This window comes from Mytilus californianus, unplaced genomic scaffold (genome assembly GCF_021869535.1).
Source record: "Mytilus californianus isolate M0D057914Y unplaced genomic scaffold, xbMytCali1.0.p SCAF_16, whole genome shotgun sequence".
NCBI classification, from domain to species: domain Eukaryota; kingdom Metazoa; phylum Mollusca; class Bivalvia; order Mytilida; family Mytilidae; genus Mytilus; species Mytilus californianus.
Genome location: NW_026262648.1, coordinates 1,087,528 through 1,106,601, shown reverse-complemented (window position 1 = coordinate 1,106,601; position 19,074 = coordinate 1,087,528). Strand labels below are relative to the sequence as shown.

Below are 19,074 nucleotides of genomic sequence, written 5' to 3'. Positions count from 1 at the left end.
GTCTGCTATTGACATTCCAGTTTGTTTTACTTTATATACTAGAAAGATCTATTTTTTTCTGAATTGGATAACCATTTTTTTTATCGATAAAGATTAGACAGTACTTCACATATGAAGGTACAACTCATGTTACGTAGTGGACATTTTGATTAGTTTCGTAGTTGACAAAACCGTTTCGTAGTGGACAAAAAGTTTCGTAGTTGACATCAACCCTATTCTATGTTGATAAAAACATACTGAAAATTACATGAAACTAACCCTTGTTATTTGTTTTGCACGAATATAATTGAAAAAAGAGTAAAAAACGACTGCATGGTAGTGGTAGTGTCCACTACGAAACGTTTTTCTCCCATACTTGTTTCGTAGTTGACCATTACGTAGTGGACATATTCACATGTTTTATTTTATTCCCCACAATCCCTATATTACAATAGTAACAAAATGATTATATTCACCAAAGCACATACTAAACTGTACACTGATATTTTTTTCATAATTTTAAAACCAGAATCTGAAGGAGATTTGACTCGTTTCGTAGTGGACATTAACAAAAAATACGGTATCACTCTGGTTCATTTGATGTGCTCAATTTTTTTATTGCCAACAATTTAACTGCCGTTATAAAAGCATCACTATTGTAACACCCTAACGTTTATATCTTTTGCAAACATTAATTTTATAAAACTGTTTATTAGCAAAATTTAATTAGTTCGTTTCGTAGTGGACATTTTGTCAGGAATGTCAGGGACACACCGTCTAAAAGTAAAAACCCTTTGTCAAAAACTGTTTATTATAATATGTTGGCGAACGTAGATACAAGTATCTTGTCTTGGGGAGGGATAAATCCTACTTTGTAAAGAATCACTCTGATTCAAACAAAAAATTCTCTGAAACTGACATTATCAAGATGCTTGATTTCTTGATTGACAACATATTTGTTACGTTTGGAGGACGTGTTTTTCAACAGACTGTCGGAATTCCAATGGGAACCAATTGTGCCCCTCTTCTTGCCGACTTGTTTCTTTATTATTATGAGGCTGACTTCATACAGGAGCTTCTTAGGAAGAGAGATAAGAAGTTAGCAATATCCTTTAACTCTACGTTCCGCTATGTAGATGATGTTCTTTCACTAAATAATACAAAATTTGGTGACTATGTTGAACGAATCTATCCCATCGAACTAGAGATAAAGGATACTACAGATACAGTTAAGTCTGCCTCATATCTTGACTTACATCTAGAAATTGACAATGAGGGTCGGTTGAAAACAAAACTTTACGACAAAAGAGATGATTTCAGCTTCCCAATTGTGAACTTTCCATTTCTATGTAGCAACATTCTAGCAGCGCCTGCATACGGAGTATATATCTCCCAATTGATACGATATTCCCGGGCTTGTGTTTCCTATCATGATTTCCTTGATAGAGGATTGCTGCTCACAAGGAAGCTATTAAACCAAGAGTTCCAAATGGTGAAGTTGAAGTCATCCCTTCGTAAATTTTACGGACGCCATCACGAGTTGGTTGACCGTTATGGAATAACCGTTTCACAGATGATATCGGATATGTTCCTTATGTCGTAACTACAATACCCTTCCCTTTTCACGAATGTGACTTACCGAATTAGACTATTTACCGGATTTGTAATAACATAAGCAACTCGACGGGTGCCACATGTGGAGCAGGATCTGCTTACCCTTCCGGAGCACCTGAGATCACCCGCAGTTTTTGGTGGGGTTCGTGTTGCTTAGTCTTTAGTTTTCTATGTTGTGTCATCTGTACTATTATTTGTCTGTTTGTCTTTTTATTTTTGGCCATGACGTTGTCAGTTTGTTTTCGATCTATGAGTTTGACTGTCCCTCTGGTATCTTTCGTCCCTCTTTTGGCTCTGAACATACTTTTGAATAATTAAAGAACTTATAATAAGTAAAAATAACATTTATTTCTACCTTTTTTACAATATTTTAGAGTATGAATGTTGGACAGGAGGTCTAGGGACATGCCATTTTGGTTATTTTGAACCATTCAGGAATCAACATCTTATTAATCCCTCTAAAAATAGTATGTTTCTTTGCTTAAAAATGTTAAATTTAGTTAAATGTACTGACTGCACAAAAAATTACTTGTAAAAATCAAACACATTTTTTAAAATGTGGCTGGGACAAGAAATCACGTTTTTATTGAAAAACGCCCATAAATGTCAATTTCATGTGTAAAAGTCTTTTCAGTACCATTGTTTTCCCACAGTTATTCTTTATACTTATGCACTCCATTATTTCCTTTTCTTTCCTCTTTTAGGCCCATTTTTCTCTATTTATTTAAAGGTCATTATTATCTATTCTGTGAACCCCGTCCAGAACCTCATAGATATATCTATGAATGTTGCACCCGAATAAATTTCAAGACTATTTCGAAACCGGTAGTTTTTATATTATTTCCGGTTTCACTTTCGTTTTGCTTCAAATTTCAAAATCTAAAGAAAAGTTCCCCTTTTAATGTATCATCTTATAATCTTTTGTTAATTTTTCATATCACGAAGTTGCACAATTCGTGTTTTCAGCAGATTATATTGAATGAGACAGCAAAATCTATTATTCACATGTTCCGTGTCACATGACACACTTTGTTGTTCCGCTAGCTTGATCAGCTGACAAATGTTAGTCTTGTGACTTACCTAATAAAAGCGTGTAAACATTATCAGAGCGATACCATTGAATAGAAGATATACCAATAGGTAAGTTGAGAATCAGATCATAAAGGGGGAACCAATGATATATATAGTAATACTATGTATAAATAAATTACTGAAAATAATTATTTATAAATGCATTTGCAAGTCAATTATATTAAAAGCATTGCTAATCTGTTGATAGCGGTTTATTATAACGCAATATTGCTTTAATTTTGAATTTGCTTGACCATTAAAAAACACATTCAGTGATCACAGTCACATGATTGATTTTTCTTGTCCTATATAATTTTGAAATATTTTCCACTGGACATAAATGAACAGTGATAAATCTGTGTTTCCTTCTTGCAAGCCATATGTACTGAAAATAGCATGTATATGCTTTGTTTAACAGTTTTATTCTGTTTAATACTTATTTGGGTTGCAATATGAAGTCAGAGAAACAAAACATGCAAAAGGGGAACAAATAGAGAGGGATGTGGTGCAAAATATGTGAACGGGCAAAAGATATAGAGTAGAGAAAAATGACCTAAAATTTTAAGAATACAGAAATGAAGGCCCCACATCCAGACCTCTCTGGTATACATAGCCAAATAAAAGCAACTAATATTGTACCAGTTTCATGCACATTTATTCAAATTTCTACATTCGTTGGTACATTCAACAATGACATTTTGTGATTAAAACATTAAACTCTTCTAAATAACTTTAGGTATTAACTATTGTCAGGATTGTGTTTGCTTGTGAAAGCAATTAAGAAAATATAACCTAAGATTTAAAAATACCAATGAAAGTTAGCGATCTTTTAGGCTGTACTTTTGGCAGCTCACTCCAGGGATAAGATTGAATATGATTTATTAGCCTCCCATTGGAGAGTATACATGTACATGTATAACAAAGCAAAAACATTAGTTAATCCATGATCATGATGATTTACAATGAACACTTGTTCAGTCTTACTGTAGAATTGCGCTGAGAAATATTCAATTAAACATGCTGATCTGCAATCAGATAAAAAAATCAAAATCAGGTCTCTTGTTTTCTTGTTTGAATTGTTTGACATTTTATCATGTCTGTCCTTTTCTGATAACTTGCATATATACAGTATGGGTTTTGCTCAGTGTTGAAGGCAATGCAATGAACTACAGGTGCTTACATTCACATGGTTAAGTCCTTGGTAAATTGTCTTATCAACATGATCAATATGCAAAAATACCTCATCTCCTTATTTCATGTCTTAATAGTATTTTTAAACATGTTTAATTGACTTGATTGATGATACCAAAGTTTAAACTGGCCACATCATTAATTATATTACAAGACAATCACAATTGTTCAAGACATAAAAATGCTAGATTTGAGCTCACATATGAAATCAAAAAATTACATACATAAAATTATGTATGAAACAAGGAGATTTTGTATAATTGTCAATGAGACAAGTATCCACTTGAGACCAAATGTATATTTTATATATTGAAAAAATGTAAGTGCAGTTTTTGACAAAATGTTGAGTTATATCAGTGTGACTTATCAGCTGATGATATGTCAAATATTTACAACCATTCAAAAAGATAAAGCAGGTTTGTCAAATATAGGTTATCTTGAAATCATGTGTTTAGAAGCTCATGATTTCTCAGTCAGCACAATCTTATCATTGACTGTATTCATTTCAGGTGAAGTCAAAGTACATGAAGAATATAGGGTAATTCAAAATTCTGCCAGACAACACCTATATATGACAAAAAACTGTAAATACTTGACATGCACTTTTGGACCCCAAATTCTCTGAATTGAAGCTTTTTCTCAATCAGTTTGTCATTTTAAAAGGATGTGTCATTATGATTGATTGATTGTTGGTTGCTTGGTGTCCAGTGGCAAATATTTCATGCATATTCTGGACAAGATATTATGGGTGGAATTCTACTTCTTTAAGGACCTGATTCTGATTTATTAATCATGTTAATGATTCTTTGTAAAGGGGTCATATCATGCTAATGATTTTTTATAAATTTGGTGAAAAAACTGATTTAATTGTTATTTTTTTTAAACTATCAAAATTATAAAAGTGTGGTTACAGTGTTGCTTCATTTATCCTGCACTCCAGGCCACCCTTAAAGCATTCTTTGTTTGATGTTGCCTACCAATGTATTGTAGGGTTGGGTAGGTAGGTAGGGATTTAATTTTTTTTATTGCCAACAAAATTGTAAGTTATATGTTTTAAACAAGAAAACAGTGTTAGAGCAGGGAAAAATCTTCAAAAAAAAAAATTGAACATTTAGTTGTCTCATAACTTTTTTTCTGGTAGACTGCTTTTTAGGTGGGTTACTAAGGTAGACAACATCAAACAATCTAAATTTTATTTTTCATGTTTTTGGCCCAATCTCGACTAGTGACTGTGGATTTCAATAAAACTTTCAGAATGTCTTCAGAGCCTTATGTCACTACATGTAATTTCTATTTTATTTGTTTACTAGCATGACTAGTTAATTGTTTTGTATGACATTTTGGATTTCTTATGGTTTCCAATTGAAAAAAAAATAGTCATTGCCATAACCATACAACTGAAGGGACTGAGAATTTGCGAGTTCTTCTCTGACACAGTATTTACAAAAAAAATCAAAAATGAAAATACACAGGCTAAAAAACTTGATAAAGGGAAGCAGTCTCTTAAGTTCAATATATTTTTTTCTACAATATATTAATTTTGTAGATAATGAAGTTACTAGCAGTTCTGTGTGTGCTGTTTGTGTCAGCATGGGCTGTTCCATTGACTGAGGAGAATTTTCTCTATAATGACATAGTAGATGCTGTCAACATGCAACAGACATCATGGAAGGTAAGCATGAAAGGAAGCCGAAAACATGTCTTGGATTATGTAAAAAATGTTAGGTATCTTGAACAAATTAAATGAAGTAATAGATGGAACTTTAGTCAAAATTAAGACCGTAATTTATGACTGTGAGGGTATGGATAGGGTTTACAGAACAGATAATAATTAGCAAAAGATGAAGAATAAAGAACCCAAAAAAACCAATAAAGAATAGAAAAAATAATAAAGCCAAGAAAAATAAAGAATTAGAAAATGATATGCAAAAAATATAAAGAGTAGACAAAAAGGATCTAAAAAATACTTGTAACATGTGTATCATGTGCATTGTACATAAACATAATGTTGCATGAGTGCAACTTTTTATTTAAAATTTTCATTTCACATAGAAATTCATATTTGCATTTAAACCTTTTTTTAAATGGTTGAATACAAACATTATATTACCCTTTTTACTTATTATACATGTAATAAACATATTCACATACATTTTGATATGAATCACATTCATGTATTGGAAATACATTTACAAAAATGTATCTTTCTTCCCAACATGTTTTAAGTGATAGTTTCCTTCCTTTTGTTTAAGTATATATATGGTTTAAAGGTTTATAAAGATTGTTATGTATATCAAGCAGTCATACATGAACATGTATTTTTAAATGTATATTTATATGTATTAGTGATAAAAAATTAACTAGCAAAGAAATAAGGGAAACATTGAAAATCAAACAGACTTCCCCCTCTGCAACACCCCCCCCCCCCCCCCTCCCCAAAAAAAAATATAACAGAGAAAAATACAAAAAAAAAACATACCAAAAGAAAAGAAAATAGAAACTTTAATATATTGAAGAGGCAGTGGAAACATTTTTGTCTCGCCTTGACAGAGTCAAAAAGCGAGACATAGGTATGCTGTTTCCGGTGTCAGCAAAGGCGGTGGCGTGAACAATGTATTAGTTTGTGATTAGGTCTAGTTCATGGTGAACCACTAGTGGTAGGTCAATGATATTTGGTATACAGTTGTATAAGCATTGGCACATCTCATTGCCATGGAGATTATTTGGCCCTGCCCCCTTAGTCAATGTCTATTGACTTTGAAACTTTTGCTTAGTTTTCATGTATTGATTTGTGATTAGGTCAGTTTAAGGTGAACCGTTAGTGGTAGGTCAATGATAATTGGTATGCAGTTGTATAAGCATTAGCACATCTCATTTCCATGGAGAATATTTGGTCCTTACCACTCAGTCATGGTCTATTGACTTTGAAACGTTTGATTAGTTTACATGTATTAGTTTGTGATTAGGTCAGTTTAAGATAAACCACTAATGTTAACTCAATGATATTCGGTATGGTATTGGCATTTGCAAGTTTCATTTCCATGGAGATTATATAACCCCACCCCCTAATTATGGTTCATTGACTTTGAAACTTTTACATAGTTTACAAGTTAATGTTTGTGTTTAGGTTTGTTTAAAGGTAACGACTTATGAAAAGTCAATGGTATTTGGTTTGCAGTTGTATTAGCGTTGGCACATCTCATTTCCATGGAGATTGTTTAGACCTGTACCTTCAGTCATGGTTCATTGACTTTGAATATTTGCATAACTTACATGTTAAAGTATTGCTGCTTTAATTTTAACATTTGCATTATCAAAATTACAAATAGGCAAGACATATCTCTGTGTTAACAGTTTATTATTTTAAATTTTTTCATTCATTGATTCATTCATGCATTTCTCTCTTTTATTTTAGGCTGGTGAAAACTTCGAATTCATTCCAAAACAAGACAGACTTGCTTACGTAAAGAAACTTTGTGGTGTATTGCCAACTCCAGAACACATGAAACTTCCAGTCAAAAACATTGTAGCTGCACAGGACCTTCCAGATACCTTTGATTCCAGAACACAATGGCCAAACTGTCCAACAATCAAAGAAGTCAGAGACCAAGGAGACTGTGGATCTTGCTGGGTAAGAAAAATGATAAGTAAAATGATATAAATATAAGGTGATGTGGCATGATTGCTAATGAGACAACAATCCACTAAAGTTCAAATGATGTGGATGAAGGCACATAGGCAACCGTACGGCCATCAACAATGCGAAAAAGCATACTGCAAAGTCGGCTATAAAAGACTCCAACATGAAAAATTTGAAACAATTCAATTGAGAAAACTAAGGGCAAATTTATATCAAAACAATTTACATAAAAAACAAATATGACAGACATGATCCAACGACAAACCCTGACTTGGAACAGTCACTTTAAGAACGTGGACCTGTTTAACCATATATGTACATGTATGTAACATTGTGCATTTACTGATTTTGTGTCATGGATTGATACCCCATATACTTTGTTTTTCTATTAAAATATAAAGAAAGAAAACTGAAACAGAAAACTCACAAAAAATGGTTGTAAGATATAATGAAAGTTCATGAATTACAAGTATTTTTTTGTGAAATTAGTTTATTTAATTTGTCCAGCAAGTTTGTTCATTTAACTTAATTTCAACAAAATGAACAGACTAACAAAATTAAAGGAACTGAAGATATAAAGCAATAAAGATAAATAGGAATTTTTAATTGTATTTTTTAGGCCTTTGGTGCAGTAGAAGCTATGTCTGATAGAATCTGTATCAAGTCTGCAGGAAAAGTAAATGCTCATTTATCAGCCGAAGATATGAATGATTGTTGTAGGACCTGTGGAAATGGGTAAGGATAGTAAAAGAAAATCAGGAACCTCTTCAGTGGTTATTATAAATCGTATCTTTAAGTTTTTCTTTATTTTTATAATTTAGTGTTGTTTACAGGTCTTTGATAGTCACTGTTCAATTACTCTTTTCATTTTTTATAACTTTTTGTTCATGTTGCGACTTGAGACGATTTGGAGCTTGTCATAGTGTATAGGTACCTGTTTAATGTTGAAGACTGTATGTCGACCTGGAAAAACTTAGAGAAATCTTAGACATGCCACCAGCTCTTGAAAGACCTAGGAATAATATCTCCAAATGTGAATGAGTTGTTGTCAATTCAATGATATCGCTTTGTTTTCAAAATAGTATGCCAGAAAGAAAAACGTATTAGACATATTAAATTACTTAACTCAAGTATTTCAGGTTTTCTGGTAGTCAGCATTGAATATTGTAATTTCACCACTAATCTAATAAATGTGTATTTGATGTTAAAATACTTAAATTAAAGGAAGATAAATTACATCCAACTGTTAGACATCTCCTTGCCATAGAGTTGACGACTATTGACACTGAGAATAAAATTTTTCTTGTGTAGAACTTAAAAGCAGTGTTATAATTACTTTATCTAAATGGAAATACAAAAAGACCATGTGTAGCTTGGCTCACAAAAAATATACAATTTGTCTTTGTAAATTTTTTTGCCTTGCTTGCTAATGGAAATATCTATGTTGTAACATGGTATAATAAATGTTTGGGTAAAAATTTATTATTTGCACAGAAAAGTGATGAATTACTTTTTTTTTTAAACCAGGATGTACCATGATAATTAAGGTATTTTGTATTTTTTTTTCTCAATTTCTTGATTAACATCCTCTTTAATTTTTAATATAATTATTAATTAATTACTATGGTAAATTGAGACTTTTACAAACACTCACGACAGCCTGAAGACCTACATTTTAACTGAAATAAGACAATATCCTTGGATATCCCGGTATTTCCCAGAAAGTGCTTGTACAGAAACGTCTGTGATTTCTGGGATATCCTATATTGTTATTTATACCCAATATATCCCAGATTTTTACAAAATATTATAATGGGATGATCTGGAATTTTCTGGGATATCCTTCATGTCCTTAGAAGTGTCCCAGCAGATCGGACACATTGTTACACTGGTCTTTAAATGTCTTTTGTTTTTTGTGTTGTTTGGTTGCTGTCTCATTGACATAACCCTCATCTCTTTTTATCTATTAAAAAAGACGCACTGTAATATAAAATATTAAAAGAATGAGTCTATCAAACTTGTCTTTCTTCCTTTTTCTTGAAGGCTTTTTCTTAAATATCTAAACTTATTTTACAACATTTCATTTGAATAATAAGTTTAATCAGGAAAACTCTTTAAATAGCTTGAAATTCACATCAACTTTAAATGTTTATTAATTTTGCATGAGATCTTTTATCATTTTTATCATAATTACTTTTATGGGAAAATATATGGTTCATTCGTGTATCATTTTAATGACTTTTGAATGAACTTAATATTTTTCCAAAGAATACCAAAAGAAAATTAAACACAATATGATTTATTTTTTAAATTACAGTCCTTTCTAGGTAAAAAAATAGCAAGAAGAACTGTAAAATTACTTCAACTTATAAAATAGAAGATTGTTTTAAAATTTTCCAAATATTTGTTGTCCTGTTCAGAAAAGTATTTTGTCTTTTAAAAATCACTGTTCCATGTTCTTTTTGAAAACCAGTGAATATATTTACAAAAGCAAAACAAAATACTGGATCTATTTCTACATCTGCTTATTATGGTTAGATCTCGCTTTATTGTAGATGTAATGGAGGTTTTCCTGAGGCAGCTTGGCAGTACTGGGAAAAAGACGGTCTTGTAACTGGAGGCCAATACAACACTAAACAGGTACGTTTATACAACTAACATGACTAACTTGACTAATTAAATTGTGGTGATTTTTATTCACCATCTATGCTATTCTGATGTAGGACCTGTTTTAAAAACTGATGGGTGATATATTCTATTATATATATTGTCTAATGTCTTAATATGTTTTGTTATTTGAAAATCTGTGTAAATGGCAGATTTTCAGGGGGCCTTGATGGCCGAGTGGTCTAGGTGGTTCATTACTGTGATCACTAGCTATAGCCTGTCAGCTATGACATTGGAAGTTCGAACTCTGCTCTTGCAAGTTATGTTCAACTTCAATCTGAATAGACAGGAATTGCCAGTTTTCCTGCCAAATGTCAGTGTTTCTTGCCGGGTACCCATCTTCTTGCAATAAAAATTTGTCGCCATGTTATAGCCATGTTTGCTTTAAGTGGCGTTTAACACGTCATTAGAATAGATATTTAGTAGTTTCTGTTTAGTTTATTCACAACTATTTAAGCAAGGGGGTAATTTTAGAGCTTGACATGATTATAGATATCTATCTATTGATAAAACTGTATGTTGACCTCTATATAGGCCTTCTAATTTTTCTACCTTGTTCTGGGAATAAACTTGAGAATGGAAAAGAGACAACAATCCGACAAAAGAGCAGAAAACAGCCCAAGGCCACCAATGGGTCTTCAACACAGCGAGAAAATCCTGAATGTCTGCTCTAGCCTGCCTTTACTGTAGACAACCTGTTGCCTGAAAGTTCTTGTTATTAATTTTTTTCCAGTTTGGTCTTAAATATTTGTCTTGTTTGATTAACACCTTTTACATGGTGTATTATACCTTGTAGGGTAGTTGTTTGATTAATACATTTTACATGGTGTATTATACCTTGTAGGATAGTTGTTTGATTAATACATTTTACATGGTGTATTATACCTTGTAGGGTAGTTGTTTGATTAATACATTTTACATGGTGTATTATACCTTGTAGGGTAGTTGTTTGATTGATACCTTTTACATGGTGTATTATACCTTGTAGGGTAGTTGTTAGATTAATACATTTTACATGGTGTATTATACCTTGTAGGGTAGTTGTTTGATTAATACATTTTACATGGTGTATTATACCTTGTAGGGTAGTTGTTTGATTAATACATTTTACATGGTGTATTATACCTTGTAGGGTAGTTGATTGATTAACACCTTTTACATGGTGTATTATACCTTGTAGGGTAGTTGTTTGATTAATACATTTTACATGGTGTATTATACCTTGTAGGGTAGTTGTTTGATTAATACATTTTACATGGTGTATTATACCTTGTAGGGTAGTTGTGTGATTGATACCTTTTACATGGTGTATTATACCTTGTAGGGTAGTTGTTTGATTAACACCTTTTACATGGTGTATTATACCTTGTAGGGTAGTTGTTTGATTAATACATTTTACATGGTGTATTATACCTTGTAGGGTAGTTGTTTGATTAACACCTTTTACATGGTGTATTATACCTTGTAGGGTAGTTGTTTGATTGATACCTTTTACATGGTGTATTATACCTTGTAGGGTAGTTGTTTGATTGATACCTTTTACATGGTGTATTATACCTTGTAGGGTAGTTGTTTGATTGATACCTTTTACATGGTGTATTATACCTTGTAGGGTAGTTGTTTGATTAACACCTTTTACATGGTGTATTATACCTTGTAGGTTAGTTGTTTGATTAATACATTTTACATGGTGTATTATACCTTGTAGGGTAGTTGTTTGATTAATACATTTTACATGGTGTATTATACCTTGTAGGGTAGTTGTTTGATTGATACCTTTTACATGGTGTACTTTACCTTGAAGGGTAGTTGTTTGATTAATACCCTTTGACATGGTGTATTATACCTTGTAGGGTAGTTGTTTGATTAATACATTTTACATGGTGTATTATACCTTGTAGGGTAGTTGTTTGATTGATACCTTTTACATGGTGTATTATACCTTGTAGGGTAGTTGAATGATTAATACATTTTACATGGTGTATTTTACCTTGTAGGGTAGTTGTTTGATTAACACCTTTTTCATGGTGTATTATACCTTGTAGGGTAGTTGTTTGATTAATACCCTTTTACATGGTGTATTATACCTTGTAGGGTAGTTGTTTGATTAATACCCTTTTACATGGTGTATTATACCTTGTAGGGTAGTTGTTTGATTAATACCCTTTTACATGGTGTATTATACCTTGTAGGGTAGTTGTTTGATTAATACCCTTTTACATGGTGTATTATACCTTGTAGGGTAGTTGTTTGATTGATACATTTTACATGGTGTATTATACCTTGTAGGGTAGTTGAATGATTAATACATTTTACATGGTGTATTTTACCTTGTAGGGTAGTTGTTTGATTAACACCTTTTTCATGGTGTATTATACCTTGTAGGGTAGTTGTTTGATTAATACCCTTTTACATGGTGTATTATACCTTGTAGGGTAGTTGTTTGATTAATACATTTTACATGGTGTATTTTACCTTGTAGGGTAGTTGTTTGATTAATACATTTTACATGGTGTATTATACCTTGTAGGGTAGTTGTTTGATTAATACCCTTTTACATGGTGTATTATACCTTGTAGGGTAGTTGAAAGATTAATACATTTTACATGGTGTATTATACCTTGTAGGGTAGTTGTTTGATTAATACATTTTACATGGTGTATTATACCTTGTAGGGTAGTTGTTTGATTAATACATTTTACATGGTGTATTATACCTTGTAAGGTAGTTGTTTGATTAATACCCTTTTACATGGTGTATTATACCTTGTAGGGTAGTTGTTTGATTAATACCCTTTTACATGGTGTACTATACCGTGTAGGGTAGTTGTTTGATTAATACATTTTACATGGTGTATTATACCTTGTAGGGTAGTTGTTTGATTAACACCTGTTGCATGGTGTATTATACCTTGTAGGGTAGTTGTTTGATTAACACCTTTTACATGGTGTATTATACCTTGTAGGGTAGTTGTTTGATTAATACATTTTACATGGTGTATTATACCTTGTAAGGTAGTTGTTTGATTAATACCCTTTTACATGGTGTATTATACCTTGTAGGGTAGTTGTTTGATTAATACCCTTTTACATGGTGTACTATACCGTGTAGGGTAGTTGTTTGATTAATACATTTTACATGGTGTATTATACCTTGTAGGGTAGTTGTTTGATTAACACCTGTTGCATGGTATATTATACCTTGTAGGGTAGTTGTTTGATTAACACCTTTTACATGGTGTACTTTACCTTGTAGGGTAGTTGTTTGATTAATACCCTTTTACATGGTGTATTATACCTTGTAGGGTAGTTGTTTGATTAATACATTTTACATGGTGTATTATACCTTGTAGGGTAGTTGTTTGATTAATACCCTTTTACATGGTGTATTATACCTTGTAGGGTAGTTGTTTGATTAATACATTTTACATGGTGTATTTTACCTTGTAGGGTAGTTGTTTGATTAACACCTTTTTCATGGTGTATTATACCTTGTAGGGTAGTTGTTTGATTAATACATTTTACATGGTTTATTATACCTTGTAGGGTAGTTGTTTGATTTATACCCTTCTACATGGTGTATTATACCTTGTAGGGTAGTTGTTTGATTAATACATTTTACATGTTGTATTATACATTGTAGGGTATTTGCAGAAAAATCAAGGCCTGTCAGTCTAAATTCTAAATTTCTATTCATTATGCATTACCAATAGATGATTTACCATTGACGATCCTACATGAAGACCAGGAGGGCCTGTATTTTGACATCCCTCCCTGCCCCCTCCCCCCCTCGAACTGTCTGGTGTGAATAATATTACAAAACCATTAAATCAAATGTAATAAGAATTAATTTAACTCAATACACCAAAATTGATATCCAAAAAAAAAAAATGAATCCACAGTATTGGAAATACATTTTATTAATGCTTTACTTTCCTCATGCTTATTGAAGAATAATTTATCTTTGTAGGGATGTCAGCCATACACCATCAAGGCTTGTGATCATCATGTTGTTGGCAAACTAGAGCCATGTGCAAAGAAAGATTCTAAGACCCCTAAGTGTACACATAAATGTGAAGCGGGTTATAATGTATCTTATACTCAAGATAAACATTTTGGTAAGTGTATTTCTATCAACACATATGTGAATTAGGCTATGATGTATTGTATACTTATTAAAACTAATGTGTAGAGCTTTAAGAATGTACTTCGGTCAGGTTTAGGAATTTGGGTCAGATGTTCAGACTCCTTGGTTTTTTTCCTACGATACAGGGTAAAATATTTTGCATCATAACCCCCAATTTTCTTTTCATATAAGACGTCAATAGCTCATAAAAGGTCATTTACAAAACTTTAAGCAGATTCTAGATTTCATTTCTTTCAATTTGAGACCCAAATAATACCAAATAGAAGGTAAAAGTTCTCGCCTTTTAAAAAATTAAATATCTCGAAAAGGAGCTCCATAACCTATCAATATTTTAGCTTATTTTGTTCCTTAACTAATACTCATCAACTTATAGTACCAATTTTGAAAGTTTAGATTTTTTTAATCTCACCTAAGTACATTCTTCAATAACATGAATAACCTTATGATTGACTGTCTTTTGTTAAATCGTGAGAGCCCATTAAAATGTATGTGGGAGGGTAGAAAGGGAAGTTTAATTATTGAATGTGGGTCATGGGTCTTTTTTCAGTATGAGTCTATTACCATTATGCAAAGTTATCTAAAAAGTGGTTCTTGGTTGTAGGGATATTTTGTAAGTCCCTTCCTACCCTCCCACATACATTTTAATGGAATAACCCTTGGAGGAATGTGGTTAAATTTATTCTTAATCTAGTTTTTGGATGATTCAGAGCTTGTAGTTTCTTATAAGATGTCTATGTATTTTTTCTGTGGAAGTTGTTTGGTTGTTGTCTGCTTCTTCTATACCCAACATCTCCTTGTTTTCATATGTGAGCCAAAATTATGCGATTATGATAGGTCTCAGATGTATTTAATGAATATTTGTTCCAAATACCAATCTTCTATGTTACTGTCATTTTGAATCATTTGTTGAAATTTACAAGGCCAGGTATAAGCAGTTTTTTATTATGAATATATTGTAGTTTGTGTTTTCAAACCAAGTACATGTAGTAAAACTGTTGTTTTAGCTTCAATTTCTATAGTTTTACTTTATGAACTGATTAGTCGAGATAATGATGACCTCTGCCTGGGATATTATTTTCATTTTGATTTTTATAGATTGCATCAAAGCAAAAATTCTGAGTTATAAAACTTTTTTCATAATAGCAGATTTATTCTTTTTCCCAACTATACATTTTCATTCATTATTCTATGTATAGTTTGATAATTAATTTATATGGTTAATAATTTCTCAGATCTTCATTGGTGGAAGTCGATTGTGATATCATATTTCCTTGCTGATCACCTGTGTAGTGTTTACAACATGTCATGTTTAAGATTCAATGCTGATGATGTCAAAGGGGAACCACACATTTTTTTTAGGTTACTAGTAAACATGATTTTAGGATACTATTATTTTGAGATGATATTTTATTCATTGCAATTTATCTAAATTTTACTTAAGGTATGTCTGCTTATGCTGTACGAAGAGAGGAAACACAAATTATGACAGAAATTATGACTAATGGTCCAGTAGAGGGTGCTTTCACAGTATATGCTGATTTCCCAACTTACAAATCAGGTAATTGTTAGTTAAAATTGAGAATCGAAATGGGGAATGTTTCAAAGAGACAACAACCCGACCAAAGAGTAGAAAAGGCCACCAATGGGTCTTCAACACAGCGAGAAAATCCAGAGGCAGGTTCAGCTGGCCCCTAAACAAAAATGTGTAGTGTTTATGAATCAGTCCTATAGGGATTTAATATGTAAATAATGTGTTTGCAATTTTTCATAATTTCAACAATTCTTCCCGTCTTAATCAATATGTCAATGTTCCTCAATTAACAGTAATTCATTGCAGCCTTGTTTAGTTAAGAACTATTTTATGCAAGAGTATTATGAAAATTTGTTAATAAGACATGAAAATAGGACTGCTATGATTATACATACAAAATCTTGAGGATTTTCATGATCAAACAAAAAAAAATTTATTAGAAAACAAGGGTACATACTACAATCATTTTAGCTTGGTACTGAAATGACTTTATATATTATTAACAATAAGTTGGCACAATTTTTATCAATTAAATACTGTCTTGATAGTCTTTTTGTGCACATTCAAGGAAAGTATACTCAATTAAGGTGGTACCCAACACCTTGACTAATATTAATTTGGCTCGTTTAATTTTCATGAAATTTTGACAAAATGTTTACTTTGACCCTTTGACAAAAATATAAAAATTTCAAAAAATTTGAACCAACCACTTTATCAGAAAAATTTCATTGGTTATGTAGCAGTTTGACAAACACTAATTTTGATCATTGAGAAGCTTAATATTTCCTTAACAATACAACGTAATTAAAACGTTTAGCTGATTTTTACAGAGTTATCTCCCTGTAGGGATAGGTACCACCTTAAAAATGAGGGTGGCAGATACCAAGGGAAAAAGTCCATGAAACACTACACAGTAAACTAAAGACTGAGCAACAAGAATACTACCAAAAACTTGGGATGATCTCAGATGATCTGAATGGGTATTAAAGCAGATCCTGTTCCACATGTGTCATCCGTCATGTTCCTCGTACCAAATATGATGATATATGACATAAGTATGCATGCAATATTTGCATCTGAATGTTTAGCAGCAATTAATCATTTAATGATTTTTTCTCAAGGTGTATACAAGCATACAACAGGAAGTGCTTTAGGAGGCCATGCTATTAAACTTATTGGATGGGGAACAGAAAATGGAGATAAATACTGGCTGGTTGCCAACTCATGGAACCCAGACTGGGGAAATGCAGGTTTGTGTAATATTAAATTTATCTTTTCTATATTTTATATATCTTTTCCAACTAGGGGAACCCAAAACATTTAGTAGGTTAAATAAATATAGTCTCCTCAACTTTATCCATCTTGCATTAAAACCTACGCTAACGAGAGGTGTTTGTTTGGCCTATTAGAATGTACAAGTGTGTAACTTAGTAAGTTGTCACATGTAATAATAGTGTCATGTTCTCTCACAATAGCAACTGTCATGATAGAGAACAGCAATAAAAATGCAGGTTCATTGATAAATCAGTACAATTTGGCAATTTTTGATTTTGTGTTGACATGAAATATGATTGATATGTTCATTTTTATGCCCCACGTAGGGGCATTATGTTTTTTCGGTCTGTGCATCTTAGTTCATCTGTCCGTCCGTTCGTTCGTTTCTTCTGTCTATCTGTCCCGCTTCGAGTTAAAGATGTTGGTTAAAGTTTTTGGTCAAGGTAGTTTTTGATGAAGTTGAAGTCCAATCAACTTGAAACTTAGTACCCATGTTCCCTATGATATGATATTTCTAATTTTAATGCCAAATTAGAGTTTTGACACCAATTTCACATTATCATAGTGGAGCATCCGTGTACTATGGACACATTCTTGTTTGTTTATAAAATGCTGAATTATTTAAAACACTAATGTTTTCTACCTACAGGCAAATATTGTCTTAACTGTATTTGTCACCATTTTTTCGCAATGTTTATTTTAAAAAGAAAATCTCGACAACTTCATTTTTGATTGCGCCTTTCAACAGGTTTGATTTAAGTGCCATTGATTAGTTTTATTCAGACAAATTACACCTTTGTTTTACCAAATTATAAGCCTGGAACCTTTTCCAAGTTTTATTTTAATAGGACTTGTTGCCTCTTTAATATGAGACTGCATATAGAATCTTCCTCTCATCATTTCAATTCTATTTACAGGTTTCTTCAAGATTCTGAGAGGTAATGATGAATGTGGAATTGAATCCGGTATTGTAGGAGGTGAACCAAAATTGAGCTAAAAATAAAAACAATTTAATTAGACTTTTATAATTTGTTTTTGGTAAAAATGACTTACATTTATATGAAAATGATATATTTTTGTAATTAAAATTAATGTTTTGAATCATGTTGTTATTGTGATAAACAATTCACAGTTGGTCAACAGCAACCTGTACTGGTAACTTCAGGTTAAAAGCACCGGAGAAGGCAATTGAGACTGACTTTCCAGTAATTTGAATAAATAACAATGTGCACTCAATCAAGCAATGGTTATTGGCCATGCTGATTTCAATTATTTGAATAAATAGCAAAATGCACTCAATAAAGTTTATTTGGTAGTGGTTAGACTATTTACAATTATTTGCATAATAAAGATTGTGCACTCAATCAAATTTGTTTGTTTGTGCCAAAATCTTTGTCTTGCCTGCGACGACATTTCAGGAAGGTGAGACATGGTTGTTGCTTTTCTGGCGATGGCGACAGCATCAACAATTGTTAAGTTTTCTGCTTAAGTCAATTTGATAGGAGCTACTTGTGATTGATCAATGATATTTTTATAAAGTTGCATTACTATCTGTGCATATCAGTTTGACGACTATTTAGAGGCCAGGTCCCCTAGGTCATGGTCCAGTGACTTTCAATTAATAAGCAATTTTCAATGTTATGTTTTGTTTGATAGAAACTACTCTTGATAGATAAATGATATTTTGTATAAAGTTGCATTTCTATCCGTTTGATACTGTTTGGAGTCCTAGGTCATGGTACAGTGAATTGTATTAATTAGCACTTTTTAATGTTAAGTCTTCTGCTTAAATGAGTTTGATAGGATTTTTCTGCTGACAGGTGAGACATATCTCTGTGTCAACAATTTATTTGCATAAATAGCATTGTACACTCAATCAAGTTTGATGGTTAGTGACCATGCTTTTTTTAGTTATTTGCATAAATAGTTACATGCACTCACTCTTGATTCGTGTGAAAGA

At 32.0% G+C, this 19,074-nt stretch overlaps 1 protein-coding gene and 1 long non-coding RNA gene across 3 annotated transcripts; one reads left to right on the top strand and one right to left on the bottom strand.

The window, feature by feature from the left end:
* The first annotated feature begins 2,583 nt into the window (after positions 1 to 2,583).
* On the top strand, positions 2,584 to 18,215 carry LOC127726045 (cathepsin B-like). The gene is made up of 9 exons (XM_052233372.1): positions 2,584 to 2,733; positions 5,402 to 5,527; positions 7,271 to 7,486; positions 8,115 to 8,230; positions 10,051 to 10,135; positions 14,132 to 14,279; positions 15,750 to 15,866; positions 16,961 to 17,089; positions 18,032 to 18,215. Exons 2-9 carry the CDS (start codon positions 5,405 to 5,407, stop codon positions 18,109 to 18,111), a joined length of 1,014 nt encoding a protein of 337 aa, XP_052089332.1. The 5' UTR covers positions 2,584 to 2,733; positions 5,402 to 5,404; the 3' UTR covers positions 18,112 to 18,215.
* Positions 10,167 to 13,106, bottom strand: LOC127726046 (uncharacterized). Of its 2 annotated transcripts, none has more exons than XR_007993294.1 (3): positions 12,638 to 13,106; positions 11,528 to 11,575; positions 10,167 to 10,999 (listed from the first exon to the last, which is right to left on the bottom strand). It is a non-coding gene; the product is annotated as an uncharacterized LOC127726046 (long non-coding RNA). The 2 variants fall into 2 exon arrangements; XR_007993293.1 differs by lacking the exon at positions 11,528 to 11,575 and adding an exon at positions 11,336 to 11,431.
* Positions 18,216 to 19,074: the final 859 nt, after the last annotated feature.

Coding starts and splice junctions, on each gene's coding strand:
- LOC127726045 (XM_052233372.1), top strand. CDS start 5,405: ATGAAGTTACTAGCAGTTCTGTGTGTGCTGTTTGTGTCAGCATGGGCT. Junction 5,528..7,270: donor TGCAACAGACATCATGGAAG/GTAAGCATGAAA, acceptor CTTTTATTTTAG/GCTGGTGAAAACTTCGAATT. Junction 15,867..16,960: donor TTTCCCAACTTACAAATCAG/GTAATTGTTAGT, acceptor TTTTTTCTCAAG/GTGTATACAAGCATACAACA.